The 5,634-nt window shown below is 34.6% G+C and overlaps 1 protein-coding gene across 1 annotated transcript; it reads right to left on the minus strand.

Annotated features, from left to right (window-relative positions):
* Positions 1-791: 791 nt before the first annotated feature.
* On the minus strand, positions 792-1,813 carry LOC111393517. Its single transcript, XM_023019084.1, has 2 exons — positions 1,660-1,813; positions 792-1,322 (listed from the first exon to the last, which is right to left on the minus strand). The coding sequence occupies exon 2, from the start codon at positions 1,311-1,313 to the stop codon at positions 1,017-1,019; it is 297 nt and encodes a 98-aa protein (XP_022874852.1). The 5' UTR covers positions 1,314-1,322; positions 1,660-1,813; the 3' UTR covers positions 792-1,016.
* Between the last annotated feature and the right edge of the window lie 3,821 nt (positions 1,814-5,634).

A 5,634-nucleotide genomic window follows, 5' to 3' on the forward strand; every position in this document is an offset into this window, starting at 1 on the left:
CTCTATTTCTTCTGATAATTTCACTTGTCCTTCTCTAACATAATCTCTTGTTCTTTGATCCTTGATGGTTTTTGTGTTTAGCTAGAGCCAATCATAATATTATTCATCTTCAATTCAAGTTATTTGGAAAAACATTATGCAAAGCAGTATCTCTACTGCTTTATATTCAATAAATGTATGCTGTATAAAGAACACCAAGTTAGAAGCTTAATTACTACTTTGTTACATTTTGATTTTATTACTCTGTTTTTTTCTCTATTGTGTGCTGGTAGCACCTATTAAATCTTCAGTTTAGTGTAATGAATGTGTTAGTGCTCTATTAAGGAACTTAAGAAGTTTTCAATTTCTGCTTTTCCTTTAGAATATTCTCCATCCTCACTAGCCATGGTTGTATATGATGAGCTTGTATAAAACTTTGAAATAACACCGCTAGAATTCCTGGAGATCAACTAGTGGTAAATTGAACCTGCCAAAATATATTAAAACAATAGAAGGATAATTTTTCCAACCTTGGATTGACTAGTCTTTGGAGTTTGGCGAACCTGTGCTCAAGACATAACTTAAATATAGTTGTAATAGGCTTCCTATTGGGATGTTGATCCTTTAAGTAGCTGAGCCAAGGAGGAAAACTGGTATAGAGATCATATCTTTCCAGTAAAAATCGATATTTAATCAAAGGTTCTTTTTCAACTGTTGACAAGTAGTCTCAACTTGCTCTTGTGACATATTTTTGTCTCCCTTTTCTAAGTATTGCTACTCTTGTAAAAAAAATTATGTTTAAGGACCTCATATTAACTAGGCGAATTATGTTTAAGAGCCTCATATTGGCCCTGAATATATGCTTGGTACAGATGGGTCTATAATCTACATATGCATGTATTCAGCCAATGCCATATTAATCAAGAAATCCAAAATGATGACAAATAGTCCTAACTCCTAAAAACTACAAATTCACAGAACACATATGCACAAACCCACAATTGGGCCACGTCATGAAATAGGAAGAAACTCACCAATTACTTTGAGGAGGAAGAGGAAGCAGTAGTATCAATGTAAGGGTCCTGGAGGAGGTCATCATAGGGGTCACGGCGACCTGGAACTTGACTAATCTGAGAATCCCAAAAAATTTGTGCATTATGGCGATCAAAATTCCAGAAGCCGTAAGGACGCAGAGGCAGGCTCCACATTTCCTTGGTCTTCTGGCATCTGTCCTTCAAATTGTACAAATGCTCCCTAAACTTCTTGTCCCTCTCCTTAGGATCCTCCATCAGCCGAAGTATCAAATTTTCCGCAAACTCCATTATAAACCCCATCTATTTATGCTGCAAAAGTGTATATGTTAGATTTAGTCGTTAAATCTCTATATGAAAAATACAAAAAAAAATTTCTAAAATTTTGCTGGAAATTCGATTCAAGTGAAGTAACTAAATTAAAATCCCTAGAGAATCATATTAAACCTTGAGTTAATATTTCGTTGTTCACAAATTCAGATTCAAAGTGAATTATTTTAGTTAAGTCAGTACGTATTAGAATTTAAAACCCTAGATCTTTTACATGTAAGAATCCGAGGAAATTTATGCATAAAAATGAAATAAATTTCTCTTCGAAATCCGAATTTGACATATGCAAAAGCCGAAAATAAACTCGTAGTGATTTTACCTGTATGCAGCTGATTGAGGATTTGATCTGTAAGCAAAATGACGAAATCTGTTCTTTGATGCTTCAAGAACTGGAGATGCCCAAATGTGGACTATTTCATCAACGATTTTGGGCCTAATTGAAAAGTAACAATAGACTTCTTCTTAATGGGTATAATTGGGCCAATATTTGGAATATTTTCATTCAAAAACTGAGTTATATTAGCGTTCTTGGCCTTGTCTTTTTATAGAGTATTTGTTAGTTACAATCAAATGGTGCTCGGATTGGAGTACTTGAAACATGGGTCTTAAGGTTATGTTTGATATAAATATTCTTAGAAGGAAAAAATTCACAACTCGGGTATTAATTATGGGCCACTTTAATTTTCAGGTTTTAAATTTCAAATTTCAAAATTCACTTGATAAATAAATAATTAAAAATATTTTATTAATTAAATATATTGATATGACATTATACAATTAATAGTCACATGTACGTACTTATATGTTACAAATTATTTATTGATCACATATTATCAAATTAGTTTGTCACAAGTTATTTCATGATTATAAATCAAAAAATTCATAGGTCACAAATCAAAAAAATTCATAGATCACAATTTATTTATCGATCACAAATTATAAAATCAGTTAGTCACAATTCATTTATAAATTACAAATCACAAATTTTATAAGTCACGCTTACAAATTATCATTTAGAGGTCAATTATTGGTCACAATCTCAAATAATTACCACTAGATCTATCAAACATTGTCAGATCCACCACCATCAATCAAACAAAACCCACCACGATCGCCAAATCTACCACTATCACCACTAACAAAAATTGAAGCCAAATCACTTCAGAGAAACACCACAAATTGGTAAAACATTACAAATCGGAGAAATTTTCAGATCGTCGTTGCGTTGCATTGCGTAGTTGCTGCACCTTCGATGCCTCATTGGTACAGATCGTCGTAAGGAACAGCGCCACTACCTCCTACGCGACCACCATTTGAAAACCATCAACCATGACCAACAAACCACACAAAACATTGACTAAGGAGCAAATCAGAAAGATACAATTCAAAAAAATCGAGTAGATAGTGATATCGCTATTCATTGACGCCTAATCTGCTGTTGTACAGCGACTGCTGCTATGGCAGATCATCATCACCTGATCTACCACTAGGCAGTGGATGTGCTGCAATAGATAATCACTGTCGTATAGCACCGATGCGCGTTGGCCCTTGCCCTTATTGCTTCAGAATGAGGCCATCGTGAGTGTTGCTCCGACTTGCCTCTGTGATGGTGTGTGATAAAAATAAAGAAGAGGACAGGGAGAGGATAGAGAGATTAGGGCTTGTAATGAAATTTGGTGGGGGTGAAAGGAGGTGTGGTGGGTATGTGAATTAATTCAATTCAATTTTATAGTATTATTATTAATATTAAAAATTTGAATTATAACCTTTTTCTTTTGAATAAAAAACTTTAATTCTGATTCTTGAATTAGAAACTTGGAAAACATGTGCAGATGTAATTTCCACTTTTTAGAATTGATTTTGTATCTGAAAAATGTATAATTAAAAGTAGATAAAAGTTATGGATTCACGTTTAAAATTATTTTATTGAAAAAATGTATAATTGAAAATAAATTGGAAACAATATATAACCACTACATTATAACTCTCACATTTCAAAACTAACAAACCAATCAAACTTCTTCAAAATTCTGTTGTTAAATCCAATTAATAATATTTAATAGGGAAAATTGCAACAGTGGTCCCTAACATTTCACTTCTTTGTAGACTTTACTCTAACCTTCACTTTAGGTCACTTACAATCCCAAACCTTTCAAATATATGCATCTGAGGTCCACATGGATGGTTTGACCATTAGTTGACCAATTAAAAAGGGCGAAATGGTACTTTTGCTATTAATTCCCATTTATCCCTTATAATAATTAATTTAAACAAAATAATAAAAAAATACAATTATAATATATTTCAAAATATCCACCAACCACCCTTCCTCCTCTTTCTTGTCTACCCATACCGTGGTCGGCAATGCCACCGTCGCCACTCACATAAATTAAATTTTGGTAAGGTTGTATAAGCTTCTCAAATTGCAATATATTGACTAATACCTTACCTTTTCTTAGGACATCTAAACAGGGTTCAAGAGTGTTAATAGAGAATGAAAGGAAATTGAGGGAGTGACACAAAGTGGGGTCTCGTATTTTAGCAATGACTCAGGGATGGACACAAATCGATCGGCCAAGAGTGATAGCCCCTTGTGCGACTTAGATTATGTCATTGGTGTCGACCACCACTACCATTATTCCCTTTCGAGAATTGCAACTCCCTACCATAACCCCGTGTTGTGGATTGTTGATTATGGGAGAGAATAGTTGCGATGCAGGCGGAGGAGGTGGGTTCTAGGGTTGCTGCTTTAATATATTGCTCCATATCGGTTGAGCTTGAGGTTGTACAGCTCGTAAGAGGGAAAGGGAGTGAGACGACTAAAACCTTAGTGATAAAATAAAATTATTTTTATAAAATATTATTTGTTGTTCACAAGAGATCTGAATTTTGCCTGGGAAAAATCACAGCAACAATAGAAACGAGTTTTATCAAATGACGATTGCGATGAAGGGTAGAGGTTGTGGTGGGGTGACTGGTTGTGGTGGCATTGGGTTGGTGTTTTCCGGCGAAGAGATGAAGGAGTCGGCAGGAAAGATGGGTTTGGGGGTAGGGTTTGGGATTGGTAGAAGACTTTTTACTTTTCTTTTGTTTTTATTTTAATTTTTTAATTGTTAAAATTTAGAAAAATACAAAGTACAATTATACCCTTTTTAATTTGGTCTGAATTGATTAAATTTTGACTTTTCTAGTCAACTAAAGGTCATCCATGTGAACCCTAGATACATATTTTTGAAAGGTTTGAGATTGTAAGTCACAAAGTGTAGGTTACAGTAAGGTCTATAAAAAAGTGAAAGGTTAGGAACCGTTGCTGCAATTTTCCATATATAATATATATCTAATAAATATATCAATTATTTATTTCTCTCTATATAATATATTTTAAACATATATACAATTGACATACATTATATTTCTCCCCCACCACCATTCCTACCCTTGAAAATTTTTAGAAATTGAAAACTTCTTCTGAATATTACGCTCGACCCAACGGAACCAACTCATCCCACCCATAAAAAAATTTTGAAAATTGAAAATCTTTTCTAGTTGTGTTACATGGAACTACTCTACACCATCCCACCCTATGCCTAATTGTCCTCGCTTGTGCCATATTCCTATATACCAGAATAATTGCGATCTCACTTAGAGAAGTCAACGATATTTGCTCAACTTAGAACAAAAGATTTATAGCTCAACATCTTTTATTATTATCTTATAAGAATCCTTTAGGAGGAATACAAAATATTAAAAGAGCGTCTGGCACTAGTCCACCGAATCATAAAAGAACTCCTACTAAACATCGACAACAATTAAATCAGTTTAAAACTACTAAAATTTGCTACTTTATTCATTATTGTCATCATCATCCTCAATCCAACCTCCATGAATCCTATGTTTCTTAGGAACTAAGCCTCAACATCTGAAATAGGTGGAGGTGCATCTTCACGAATGTGCATCTCGATAGGTACACTATCGTCCTCGGAGATTGCAAGTCAGCCCAGTTCCAACTGCTCAATTAGCTTTGCGCAGAAAGCCTCATAATCAATCTCTCGAGGTAAAGTAGGCATAGCAACCTCCCATAAGTAATTATAAATCGATTCGGCCACCTCTAGCCACTCTTTTGTTACGATCTCAATAAGAAGGCAGGTGGCTCGACAACCAGTGACCATATGGACTAGTTGTCTCAACTCCCTCCATCTTACTAACATCTTCCAAATGTGTTGGTCCATGTTGTGCATTGGATTCCACCATACTCTTCTTATTGCCTCAAGATCTCGTATCGACGAGGCATCGA

The sequence above is a fragment of the Olea europaea genome, chromosome 1 (genome assembly GCF_002742605.1).
Source record: "Olea europaea var. sylvestris chromosome 1, O_europaea_v1, whole genome shotgun sequence".
Lineage (NCBI taxonomy): Eukaryota > Viridiplantae > Streptophyta > Magnoliopsida > Lamiales > Oleaceae > Olea > Olea europaea.

Coding starts and splice junctions, on each gene's coding strand:
- LOC111393517 (XM_023019084.1), bottom strand. CDS start 1,313: ATGGGGTTTATAATGGAGTTTGCGGAAAATTTGATACTTCGGCTGATG.